General features: G+C 35.8%; 1 protein-coding gene across 2 annotated transcripts; it reads right to left on the bottom strand.

The window, feature by feature from the left end:
- Positions 1–260: 260 nt before the first annotated feature.
- On the bottom strand, positions 261–11,277 carry LOC113299219 (E4 SUMO-protein ligase PIAL2-like). Of its 2 annotated transcripts, XM_026548201.1 has the most exons (17): positions 10,950–11,277; positions 9,380–9,452; positions 8,720–8,785; positions 7,396–7,461; positions 7,204–7,286; positions 6,259–6,310; positions 6,092–6,160; positions 5,932–5,999; positions 5,688–5,736; positions 5,481–5,565; positions 5,290–5,391; positions 4,112–4,163; positions 3,026–3,077; positions 2,651–2,767; positions 1,957–2,572; positions 1,726–1,835; positions 261–1,585 (listed from the first exon to the last, which is right to left on the bottom strand). In XM_026548201.1, exons 1-17 carry the CDS (start codon positions 11,159–11,161, stop codon positions 848–850), a joined length of 2,610 nt encoding a protein of 869 aa, XP_026403986.1. In that variant the 5' UTR covers positions 11,162–11,277; the 3' UTR covers positions 261–847. The 2 variants fall into 2 exon arrangements, with proteins under 2 accessions (XP_026403986.1, XP_026403987.1); XM_026548202.1 differs by lacking the exons at positions 7,204–7,286; positions 10,950–11,277 and having other exon boundaries at positions 9,380–9,448.
- Positions 11,278–11,745: the final 468 nt, after the last annotated feature.

The raw sequence follows: 11,745 nt of genomic DNA, 5'->3' as shown, positions 1-11,745 counted from the left end.
TCATTTCTGGAATGAACTCTGGTTTCTTAGGTTTTTACATTGAGTTCATTTCTGAAATGAACTCTGCTTTTTTTTTTAGGTTTTTATATGGAGTTCATTTCAGAAATGAACTCTGTTTTTTTTTTAGGTTTTTATATGAAGTTCATTTATGGAATGAACTTTGTTTTTTAGGTGATTTCTGAAAAAATAAGTAGAAATTAACAAGAGTTCATTTTAACGAATGAACTGCTACGAAAAATAAGTAGAAATAACACGGAAGGATACTTTTGTCCATTTAATATTTTTAAATAATTATGGACCAAACAGTAAAGATATTTTCCCAAAGGACTAAACAGACATGGACCCACCTAAAAAGGACCAAACGATTATTTTCCCCAATATACAATTGCTGGGGTTATAATCAAAACTTTACGATTTTGGTTTCTAAATATTATTTTTTTTATATATAATCGGGCTAGATTAAATTCCTACCAACCTAAACAACCAGCAGTGTTTGATAATACCTATTCATCATTTAGGCTCTCACAATTACCTAAGCACAATCTATAACCAGAAAATGCAGACTGGAAACTAGGATGAACCAGTCACCTTAATTACCCTAGGTTTAAAAGAACTTGGGTCACCTTTACCATCAACAAAAGTTCACTTTATACAACAAGAGCCCCTCAATCTGAAACCTATTCGCAAAACAACTATAATTAACTCTACAAAAAAGGAGGGATTTATAATTTAACCTACTATCTACAGACAAAAAAAGATTATACCTACTTCTACTCTACGTTAGGCAATTTAACTCTACTCTATTTGGAACATAGTTAAAGGGATAATGCCAATGCCCTATCTTCTGTCATTCGACATAATTCAGCGGTTGATGAACTGCAGATTGAGCTGCTAGGATAGGTGGTGGTGGTCTGGCAGGTTGAACTCCTTGAGTTGGCTGTATAACGTACTGGGCGGGAAAAACCCGACCAGCCAAACTTCCCCTCATTCGTCTCATGGGGTGGCCTTGCTCTTGTAAGAACTCCACCAAGTCTTCTGTTCTGGAGACAGATTGCACCACTCCTGCTGCGGTCCCTCTTGTACATTGCTCACCAACATTTGAATCCATTCTAGCTGGTCCCAATTGAACCGGTGTAACTGGTGGTACTCTTGCCATGCTGGAAGCTTGTTGAGCAGCAACAGCAAGACGAGATTGAATGCTCGGTGAGCTTTCCAACACGCGTTGGCTGTTACTGCCTTGTAAACCTCGTCGAATGTTGGGTTGAGGGATATGAGAGGATGGTACCATTGTGCTAAATGGTGGTGTTGTGGATCGAGGGAAACTTTGGTATGCGGACTGTTGACGCTGTAAGAAATTATTAGGAGTTCCAATAATTGGAGGCTGTGATGTGGATAGCGGAACCTGTTGATTTGTAAAATGAGAAGTAAATGGTCCCATATACATGTTAGGAAGTTGTGTGGATTGTGAAACTCTGATGTTCGAATTATGTAGGTGATGAGAATTTGGTACTTGGGTGGTTGCAGGAAGGCCAACAATTTGCTGGGATGAGAAGCTCGGAACGTTTATATTATTCTGGGATGAGTCCTGCACATGCAACTGATGTAAAAACTGAAGAAGAACGAGACAGCAGGTTGGGAAACGAGACAGCAGAAAGAAATGACCACGCAGCATATTAATTTAACACAAGTAATCTGGCAATTGTTGCGCAGAGAAATAAACCAAACCTGTCTGAGCAAATGAGGCTGCATTGCAGTTGAAGCCGTACCAGAATATTGGGGATGATTCATAGAAGACCTAGCACTAAACTGTTGTTGCATTTCTGTGACATTTCCACCTGTGTCAAAGCCAATTGGCACCCAAGAAAAAGAAGTATCAGAAACAATGGAAGTGTTCAGCATCTCAAGATTCGATCTTCGATGTCAAATTTAGAAAATTGCATGCAGGAAGTGCCTGACCTGCTATCTGTATTCTAGCAACATTTCTGGTTAATGCTGACCCAACACCAGCCTGGACAGCTGGATTTCCAATTGGAGAAGGTTGAAACCGTGTACTAGTTGGTGTTGAAAATTGATCTTGACACATAGATACACTGCTATCTCGAGACGATCCACCACGGGAAACCCCACTTAGTTGATCAAGCGTTAGAGCAACAATATCTCTTGGAACATTTGACATCATAGAATCGGCAGGAGGATCAGACACACCAGTAGACATTCCAAAAGAGTTAGAACAGGCTGAGAGAATTCCCGCCCAGATATCACCTACTGGAGGCGCAGTGTCCTGAACCTGATGAGTACCGTTAACTTCCAAAGGTGGAGTCGCATTCGTGGAAGTAAGTGCAAAACTTTGAAGAATCTCTGGGGCAGGTTTTCTATCTTCCATGTCCCAAGTATCCCGAGGATCCATAGTGTCCATTACTCCTGTTGTAAGGTCCACAATATTACCCGCACCCTTAGAAGATTCAGACTCCTCTGACATATCTTGCTGGCACCTGTTTTCACTGACAGGTTGAAAAGATCCATCTGTTGAGATGATAACTTCAGTGACACCGTCTCCTACTTCTCTCAGGACCTGAGCAATAAACATGATTATTCAAATTCGAAAGAGAACGACATCCAAAGAAACATACACGCATATGAAACCATATACCTTTGCCATGAACTGATCGATCCGTATATCAGTGTAGCAAACAGATTGACTACATTGAGGACAGCGCCAAGATGGCCGTCTTAAGTTTATCTCAACAAAGTTGTCATAATCAAAACACTGCATAATGCACGGAGAAACCCATACAATAAAAACAAAAATACTGCGCAGTTCAAGTTCAGCCACAAAGATTATAATATGCCCAAAGGAAAAGTGATAAACAATAAAGATGAGTTTAAACTTAAAGGGTTTCCTACGCCTAAGGGATGAAGCCTGTTGGAGATTCAACAATAACTGTAACAGCTCAAGTGCTTAACCACAAAAAATCAATCTATAAGGCAACTACACTGATGGCACAGAAGATCTTTAAATTCTCACCTGGTGATGTTTGCAAAGGTGTCCTTTAACTGGAGTTTTAATGTGCTTTAAGCTGAGAAGTAATGCATAGGTAATGCAAGAAAATTAGCTCAGCTCATCAAAAGGAAGCATGTATTTGGAGCATTTTCAATCGAAAATAAGAGAGTAATGTGTTGTTATGATATATACAGCTAATATTAAACCCAAATGATAATTGTTTCGCAAATTGCACACATACAGAAGAAATATACTACATTGAACAATTTATGCAGCTTCTAATTAAACTAAAACACTCAATCTATTTAGAGCGGGTATCGCTAAGAACGTCAGGTTATTTTCAACAGCAAAATGAATTGGCTTTTTTTGTTACTTTCAGGGCACAGTCCTCCTAAGCTTGCAGCAACTATGATGGCAAGCTCAAACCCTTTGGCTTGCAGTGTGTATGATCTTCCAAAGGAGGTTTGTAGCTTATTAATTAGTTGCCATTTGAGCCAAAAGCAACAAAAAAAAAAAAGACTTAACTGTCTTAAGCACATTTGAACTCTTCCATCTGCTATTTAGCTCTTTTCTTCCTTCATTCTCATTTTCTACTAATCGGATATATATTCCAGTTCTAATTACAAAGAATGCTGGCAAACAACTCTTGAAGGAGTAGCACGAAGGACACTCTAAAATACTACCTCCGTTTTTAAAAAAAGAGATACTATCACTTTTTCATTTTAGCCTAACAATAGGCCAAACTGAAAAAGTGATAGCATATCTTTTATAAAAACGGAGGGAGTACAATATAGACACTACATTTCAGAAGATTGAAGGAAGAGTTTCTTATTGCTTGCAGAGAAGCATATGTGCTACCCTTCTAATAGTCACATTTTGCATTTTTGGGGTGTACTTCAATTGCTACAAATGCCAAACAAGAGCATAATATTCATCGTAAGAGTGAATGACAGCTTCCATAACTCAAACACAATATTTATTCAAGTTGACAACTTTCCTCAAGTTAACCAATAAGATATATACATGTGCAAAATGGAAAACTGGTCTATCAAGGTGGAAGACAGTTAGAACGAAATGCACCAAATAATACTCAAGAGAATGAAAGCATACCTTATCGGGCAGTTGATTGATATTCGTGATGACCCCTCAATTATATCCGTGTCTATCATAAGAACAAATACGAATATTACTTCTGCAATTGGCTGTCCAACTTAAGAATAAGCTACGATAATGCATATCAACACACCAATGCATAAACTTCGCGTCAAATTAAACGAGAATAAGGTTATCGAAGATCAAAAAAACAGATACAACCATGTCATACTTCAAAGCTATCACCCCATGGATTTCCCATCATTAAGTACCTTTACCATATTTAAGGAGCCTCGAAGAAGGTGACTCGCTTGGACAGCTGGCTAAGGAATAGCCAAATTATATGGATGGTAGTAAACTTACAAAATGAATAACCTATTCTCAATGCCATGAAACAAGGGTTTCTCTTGGAAGGAAAATATAAGCTTTTATTTTTCTTCTTAAAACATGTACGATTTAATTTCATTATTACCAAAAATATGGAAAATATGTTTTTCTTTGTTGGAGAAAAAATATTTTTGGATTGAAGTAAAATCATTTTTTGTTAGTTTCTTCCTATTTTATAGAAACTAATAAAAATATATCTAAATCAAATTTGTTCTTTGATTGTAGAAACCATATATGTGTCAGCTTCTCAATGGTTAAGAAAAGAGGCAGACTAATAAAACCGAGAATGTGAAAATTATTTTATGCTCAAGGGCAATTTAGGAAATAACATTTCTTTTAAAAATAAAATTTGCTGTAGACCAACCATTTATTGTCTCGGTGAAATTTTCGAACTTTGATGCAAAAATAACAGTTTAATAATATTTTGTTAACTTGTAGACTGGGATACAAGTTAACAAGACCCTTATTAAATTGGGCCCATAATCAATCGATTTAAAGGTTACATAAGGCCTTCAAATCATAAATCTCACCCCTTCAAACTACATGAGAAGTTGCAAATTTATAGAATTCATAAAGCAGTACAAGATTTGGTAAATCAACTAGGACATGGTTTCCAATTGGGCAAAATAATCCTCTAGTTTGATGTCAATTTTGTTTATATGTTCTATTAGACAGGAAATCCTAAACTGTTATATTTTGCTTATCCATGCAAACTGTGATAGAGATTTTATTCGGTAATTAAACATATGGTATAAACTCCAGTTCTCTTCAGAAATGACTAACAGAATGATTTGGTCCTTACAACATACCTGAATTATGTGCAGCTATAAGAGGTCTGGCATAATCTTGCAATACTGGAACCTCTGAGGATGACATTACACTCATGACCACTACTGCCACAAAATAATCGCCTGCAAAATAGTTAATTCGTTCACTCAATAAGACAAGTTTCACACAAGAAAGTCAACATGGAGAGACCCGGAATCTGATATGAGCAGACCATCGAAAGGCCCAATAGCTTGTAGCAAGTTTGTTCCATATCTAAGCATTGAAGTAACATTTGTTGGAAACTGAGGTCCATTGTCCTGATTACGTTAAGGCATGCAAAGTAAACAAAGGACTAGGTCAGATTTCGTACAGACAACTATTACCAATAATTCTAGGAAAAAAAGGAACATCAGAAAACCAGAGAAACTAGGCAAACCACCATTGACATATTAGTTCTTCCGTCAACACCTCTTCCATTCAACAGAAAGCTACATAAGAATGAAGGGATGTTTAGGATATATGTAGAAGACATTAACTCTATGGACTTGAAGAGCAATGAGAAACAAAAAAAAAAGAACTTACTTTACTAGAGGAGGAACAAAGGGATGTTTAGGATATATGTAGAAGACATTAACTCTATGGACTTGAAGAGCAATGAGAAAAAAAAAAAAAAAAGAACTTACTTTACTAGAGGAGGACTAACGATGCAAGAAGATGTCTCCGTGTTATCCATTCGAGCTACAAATAAGTGCTGTAAGGGGTGCAAAAAGGAGTAAGCTGTGCAAACATTTCTACATATAGTGGTGAGAGAGGTAGAGCAACTCAAACTCAATTGATGCTTACTAGTTTCTCATGCTCAGTCATCAATTTCTTTGGGATATCAAAATCAGTTCCATAAGCCCCATAGCCAGGCTACAGAAAAGACATAATGCTTCATGGATATATACATAAAGTAAGAAAGAAAATAACAGATACTTTTTATTACAGAAAAGCCCAAACTATCAGCAAACCTTGATTTCAAGAGAAGCAAGAATGTGGCCCATCTTCATTTGCGGATAGTATCTGTAAAGAAAATGAAAGAAAACAAGGGAAAAAAACATATTATGCTACATTCCTCATAAATGAGTACAACCATATGAAGTACAAACCTAAAATACTACATTAGCTCAACAACTCGTTCGACCAAAGAAAAGATTGTTAATTTTGGCTTGTGCTTTGCATCTAGCCGATTATATAACATGATAATTTAACATCCAATATAACAAGGAACCCAAACAATTATAAAAAAAGGATGACAAAATAGGCAGAGACATGTAGGAACACCATTCCAGAAGCTGAAAAAGGAAGACATGGCAACAAGAACGTAAGTGTTGTCTTCCCAAGGTAAAAATCTTTACTCTTTACATTTAACATTTAAGAAAAACAAATGAAATATTTTTCCTTCACAAAGTAAAAAAAAAAAAAGAAGAGAGAGAGAGTCAGTTTTCTATAAATGTTGGTAACAAGAATTAAAGATATCAAACTTGAATGTATGCATAATACTCGTCTAAATACTAACCTTTTGAATGTTAGAAGTCTATAATATGCTGACTACAGATGGTGTTTAGTTTACTCTGGTTTGTATTTTGGGTTTCTTGTTTACCTATAATATAGGAAGTACTCTTGCATAGTGGACAAAAGCTTCCATGGTACTCTAGCCTCGACACTCTGAATTGCAAATCCAAGTACAACACTTGGTGTCACTGACCTTGACGTGCTACCAAATTAATGGTAGTTCTTCAGTGTTTGCAATACCAGAGACAATATTAAAAGTGCCTTTATTGGAGAGAAAAGCAACACAAAAACCTTTTTAACTGGTATGAGTAACAAGTAACAAGATAACTTGGAACTCATTAGAGAAGCATCGCTTCTGCTAAAGTTTTGGATGACAAAACAGAGCATAAAACAGTTCATACCTGGACATAATTTTGGAAATCATAAGAGAAGCATTGCTTGATTCAGGTTGGATACTCTCAGTACTATAAAAGAGGCTTCCTAGCTAAAATTCAGAAAAATTCTACTGTTAGAAACATCTGAACAGCACCATGAACCAACCGGAAAAAGTTTAGCCTAAATGAAATTTAGAAACTTTGAGAACAATGAATAACCTCATTTGTGAGCTTAAGAAGTTCATCTGCATCCCTGACCGTAAACCATCCACTTTTACAAGCGCCCTACCATTGCAAACAGTAGCAATGAGCAATCACAATCTTTATGTATAATTGCATAAGAATGGTTTGAAATAAGATATATGTTTGGCTTAACCAGGAGACTTAAGAAAATTCTGGACAGCAGTGAATATGAAAAATTTAAAGTCTCATAATTAGCAATTCAGCAGTAATGGACAGTCCACCACAGACTCGGGGTGCTGAAGTCTGATCTGAGACACAAACAGATGCGTAACTAGCTAATGATTGGCCAGACTATGGAATTTCAATTCATTTTACTATTAACAGAATCTTTCTCATGATGAATTGCTCCATATCTCCACTTTCTTTAATGTGGCTGAATAAGTCACCTAAGTCATTTGTCTCTCGTGTGCACTTTCTTATGAAATCCCCATTAGGTCACACTATTATTTACTATTACCTGCAGATAATGTAACAGTTAAATACTTTCAGAGACAAATATTCTGGAAACATAATGTGGTTTGTATCCAACACTTAAAATATGCACAGCGTACACTTATTCTTGTATGTGTCATTTACATTAGATCTCAATCTCTCAATCAACATAGTAAATCGGGATGGCTTTTGTGTGCTATCTATGTTTGAATTTTTTATTTTTTATTCATTTAACCAACCAACTGATGAGCCTTTGTGTGCCATGTTAAATGGCATGGGTTTAACCTGGTGAATGTAACATTAATGGCACATACATACATATAAATAAAAGTAACCAGAATTAAAGATTATTAACAAAAAAAAAAATAATAATAACAATACATAAACAAAGAAGAAGAAGTATCCTCTAGAATGATGCAACAACCAAAAATGCAAAACGCCTTATTTATCCTAACATCGAACAACTAACATGAATATGAGTAATTTGTATGACCAGAGATTCTGTTTGTGCATCTTGTGTTTCTTATGTAAGGTTTACATCAAGGTGATAATCCAAAGATAAGGGTTCACCTAAATCTACAAGTTAATTACATCACCCCTTGAGTCGTTAGATCATGACCATGCAGGCCCAGAGGAGTTGTTCTAGTAAAATCATGTCAAATCTGAAGTGGCATAAGATGGGAATTCGATGCACCCAAATGGATTCACAGCTTTAACAGCTTTAGTTATAGCCTCCTCATCATAGGAAACTTAATTCCATGCAACTCCATCCTTCCATCGACATTAAATCAATAAACTCTTACTAACACGACAAATAGAGTTGAAATAATTACAAACGGAAGTATGAGCACCAGCATGCAAGAAATACCTTGACGGATATCATCAGCAACATTATTGCTGCTTGAAGGCTGTTGTCACTTTTATGTTGGTACACCTAAATAATACAATTAAAGGTATCATAAGAATGTTATAAAAAGATAATGATACAAAATGAGAAAAGATACATTCCAAGTAAATGAGAAATCAATAATAGCCCGCCGAGAGTAACATTTCGTACAGACTTCCAAAAATATCAACATAAAATAGGTTTTTTCTTCAATGATATATAAGCTTTCAAATAGACCAATATTCTACCAGAGCCATTTCAATGCTAAGCAGAGATGGAAGGCATGTACCTATAGAAGTAGGGACTAGCAATGTAGCAAAATATAGTATGAACAGAATTTTGTCTACGCTTCATTTTACCAAGGATATAGACAAGTCAAGTGAATATTAATAATGTCAAGTACTCAACATAACTTACTTTCTCAAAATAATACCAGCAATATGTTACATATACTGATTCCCTTATCTACATGTGCTCGATTACTTCATGCATATGCACAAAAGCATAACCGATAATAATTCATGCTAAAACTGAACATGGAAATACCGCATCAGATCTTACTTAAGACCCATTTATGTGTCATGCTGTACAGTTATCAAACACAAAGATCAATTAAAAAGGTAAGCAAGTAGATGTGGTTACTTGTTTAAACAGTATAGGCATTTCAGAGGCTCTGGGTGAAATCTCGCTGTTGGCAACTGCATAATCAATACCTCTGCATTTGTCAAAACATACCTTGTCAACTAAAGGAGGGAGAATGAAAACCACAAGAATATCTGTGCAGTTTATTTCCTGCTATGACAGAACTACCTATTAAGCAGCAAAAAGGACAACAAATAAAATGAAAAAGATACAGGTGAAAAAACTTTGTTTCATCCTGGAAGGATTCCTTTACCATAATCATAATACAAGTGCCAACATATTGTCAGCCGACACAATCAATTCCCCAAGTGCCCAGGAAAAAACTCAGTGTTCTTGCATCGCTGAAGCTAATCCTAGTCTTAACCTTTTTAGACAACAAAGATAAACAAAGTTGACATTTTCCGACAGTTGCTTATTTAAACACCAAGTGGTTTACTTTGTTTTACGTTGTCAAGGGTATACTAAGGTGAGGATGTGAAAACGGTCTTCAACGAAACAATTCTTGGTATCTTTTCAACCAAAGGAAATTTCATTTGGAGCATTCTCCCTTTTGCGGTTTGATGGGAAATATGGAATGAGAGAAACCAAAGAATGTCCAAGAAAATGTGACAGAGATGAATACTCAACAGATTATAAATGAAGTGAAGGCTAGCATACCATACTGGTCGCACCCTTCTCGCACATTGGAGGGCATCAGGTTTGAAGATCTCATGGTTAAATGGAAGGAAACAGTGCGGTGAGTGTTTTGTATTGCTTCTGTAACTATAGGGCTTCAGACTTGTTTGTTCCTTCTCAAATCATCCAAGAGTATGGACAGTAATTCTTTTATTCTTTTATATAACATATAAGTATCATTTTATTGATCAAAAACAAAAAAAAGAGTTCCAAGTTAACAAACTTGTACCGGGACTATCTGTAATTTTTTAAACCAAAACTTCAACTTCTTATTAAGATGGCTTAATAGATGGGATTGGGCAACTAAAGGGAGAAAACATGGAGAACCTATATCGGTCATTCAAGCCTTCAAATAATATTTCACCCATGTTTGACATCACTCAGCTAAGGCCGAGACACCACATCCTTAACGAAAAAGAATATAAAATACATAAATCCAAATAATTTTGTAACAAGATTCTACCCTTTCCTTAAAATAATCATGCCTTTTTAACCTAATAACAACATCATTCACATATGTTAAAGTAGTAATAATAAGTAACCTCATTGTTCATTCTCAACCTTATATTAAAGAACAAAAATTTGAACCAAAACGACAGCGAAAATACAAGAAAAAAAAATGAAACTATTGAATCAATGAAGATAGTATATTAAAATCCAAAACCCAAACAAGAAAAAGTAATTGATTATTCACTAAATTAAACACAAAAATAAAAAACTTGAGCGATGAAACCCTAACATGCAGATTCAGGCGTCATTAATGAGAATTTAGCCAAAAATAAGTGGGATTAAGGATATACTTAGGTCATAAATTGTTATCTTAGTTACCATAATAATAACCAGATAAAATAAAAGAATTTGTTTTGATCACTTGAGTACAAAAAAGAAGATTAACCTTGCTAAGTAAAGACAGAGACCGCAGAACTCAGCCGGGTTGAAGTTTGTTGCGTCCTGCAAGCATACTTTGAACCGCTCCATCACCATTGCAACACGAAGTAAGTTCAAGGAGGACGCGTCGTGTGGATTCGGATTACTAGTAGTGGTGGTTGGTGCCGGAACCGGAACCGGAAATGGCACCGTGAACTGCTGAGGCATAACCCCAGCCATTTCTGTATCTCAATTATGTATATATTTCTCTCCCTTCTCTCTCCTGTGGTTTGCTATCTTCAGCGGTTCTCTGTTTTCAGAGTTTTTGAACTTTCTCTTCATCTCTTTTCGCCTACCGAACCGAAATAAATCTTTTATATTTTATTCATCACACTGTTTGCACTGGCAGAAATAAAACCGCGCAAGTATTTTTCGTTGGTTATTCGAGACGACGTAAAATAAAACAAGGTTTGCCTTTCAAGTTTATTACGAGAATACTTCCTAGGTACGGTCGTAAATATGCGGGGTTAGTGCCGAATTGAAAGCTCAGTTTAAGTCAAATTTGGTTGTATCCGTATGAATTTTTATCTACTCTGAAACGCATCAGAAGCAATTTACTGATTACAGCACAGACTATCCATTTTCTGATAATATGATGTGATGTATTTATTTTATTCGTTTCTCGCTTTTTCCATTTTTGAACATCAGAATTTTTTTTTTTTTTTTTTATCAGAAAATGAACATCAGAATATTGTGCCAGCTCGAATCGTCCATTTCGGTCAACAGTTTTTCTTGGCACGGGTCTGCTTTCTTGACTTGTGATC

This window comes from Papaver somniferum, chromosome 7 (genome assembly GCF_003573695.1).
Source record: "Papaver somniferum cultivar HN1 chromosome 7, ASM357369v1, whole genome shotgun sequence".
Taxonomy (NCBI): Eukaryota; Viridiplantae; Streptophyta; class Magnoliopsida; order Ranunculales; family Papaveraceae; genus Papaver; species Papaver somniferum.
Note: the sequence above shows the minus strand (reverse complement) of the source record. Positions and strands in the feature narration are given on the sequence as shown.

Coding starts and splice junctions, on each gene's coding strand:
- LOC113299219 (XM_026548201.1), bottom strand. CDS start 11,161: ATGGCTGGGGTTATGCCTCAGCAGTTCACGGTGCCATTTCCGGTTCCG. Junction 7,287..7,395: donor TTCTTAAGCTCACAAATGAG/GTTATTCATTGT, acceptor TCTGAATTTTAG/CTAGGAAGCCTCTTTTATAG. Junction 3,078..4,111: donor TCAATCAACTGCCCGATAAG/GTATGCTTTCAT, acceptor ATTACTTCTCAG/CTTAAAGCACATTAAAACTC.